General features: G+C 32.1%; 1 protein-coding gene across 1 annotated transcript in view; it reads right to left on the bottom strand.

The window, feature by feature from the left end:
• Nucleotides 1-210: 210 nt before the first annotated feature.
• LOC125043834 (guanine nucleotide-binding protein subunit gamma 4-like) overlaps nt 211-1,121 on the bottom strand; it is a 7,759-nt gene continuing 6,848 nt past the window's right edge. The window contains exon 8 of the mRNA XM_047640162.1: nt 211-826. Within this exon, the coding sequence (XP_047496118.1) occupies nt 822-826 (5 nt within the window). The 3' untranslated portion in view covers nt 211-821. The remainder of the gene's footprint in view (nt 827-1,121) is intronic.

Raw genomic sequence — 1,121 nt, 5'->3', positions numbered from 1 at the left:
TTTTTCTGTTTGTCTTTTTTTGTTTCGTTCTGTTTTTGTTTCGTTTTCTTTTTTCTTTTTTGTTTCGTTTATTTATTTTTATTTACTTGTTTTTTTTCTTGTTTTTCTTCGCAATTGGTTCTCATGTCTACGCTTTCCCCGGCCTTTACATCCATAAGAAATTGTTTAAAATGCCTCCTGAACTCAAAGTGAAAACAAGCAAACAAAAAATATGATTTAGTCATTTTATTAAAGCAAACAACACTTGAATAGTTTGCAATACTGCATATCAATATCGTATAGTTTGCAACACTGCACATCAATATTTCAAATGTAATCCTGGAAATCTCTGTTTATGATCTTTGAATTGCCCTTAAGCCTCATAGATTAAGCACCACAGCTCTCTACACTTACTGTAGCCATGATGTTTGTCACGCTACTCTTTGTGCTGAAATTTCGTCTTGAAAATATACCAACAACAACATTTGCTCGACAGGGTAAGTATGAATATATTGTTAATTGATATATTGATATATTGTTAAATACTGTATTCCTGGCTAATATGAGTGAAATTCTTATTTGTTTTTCTGTTTTTTTTTTTGTTTTTTTTTTGAAAGTTCAGTCTCATAAACACGAAAATAAATTGTTGGAGAAATACTGAATTCGAATGGTATACTGCATACGATTTTCAACGTCCATACGAGCTTATGGACACAAACACACACATACACACATACATGTACCTACATGCGGGTGCGTGTGTGTGTGGTGTAGATGTTAGACCTCTTTAACTGCTGTGGGTGTTTTACTTATTCATACTTGATTAAGGGCTTACTCGGCAACTATACTGGAAAAGAAAGAAAATAGGTTATTTCGACACATGAAGCATTTCAGTGTTCGTGAAACACACAAATTGAATTTTATTTTCTTAGCCTTTTTCTTAATCCTTACTTACGTTGTTAAACTACTTATATCCTTCAGTGCGAATCTACCATCCCATATCCATAAAAGATAAATTAATATAGATATAGATAAAGCCAGTTATATACACGTACGTAAATGCGTACTATAACCTTACATACAGATACAATAAACAAAGCATACAAATCAAGTATAACCAGTTATATCCACGCACGCAAATG

The sequence above is a fragment of the Penaeus chinensis genome, chromosome 34 (genome assembly GCF_019202785.1).
Source record: "Penaeus chinensis breed Huanghai No. 1 chromosome 34, ASM1920278v2, whole genome shotgun sequence".
In the NCBI taxonomy this organism is placed as follows: Eukaryota; Metazoa; Arthropoda; class Malacostraca; order Decapoda; family Penaeidae; genus Penaeus; species Penaeus chinensis.
The sequence above is the reverse complement of the archived record's forward strand: the minus strand, read 5'-3'. Positions and strand labels throughout refer to the sequence as shown.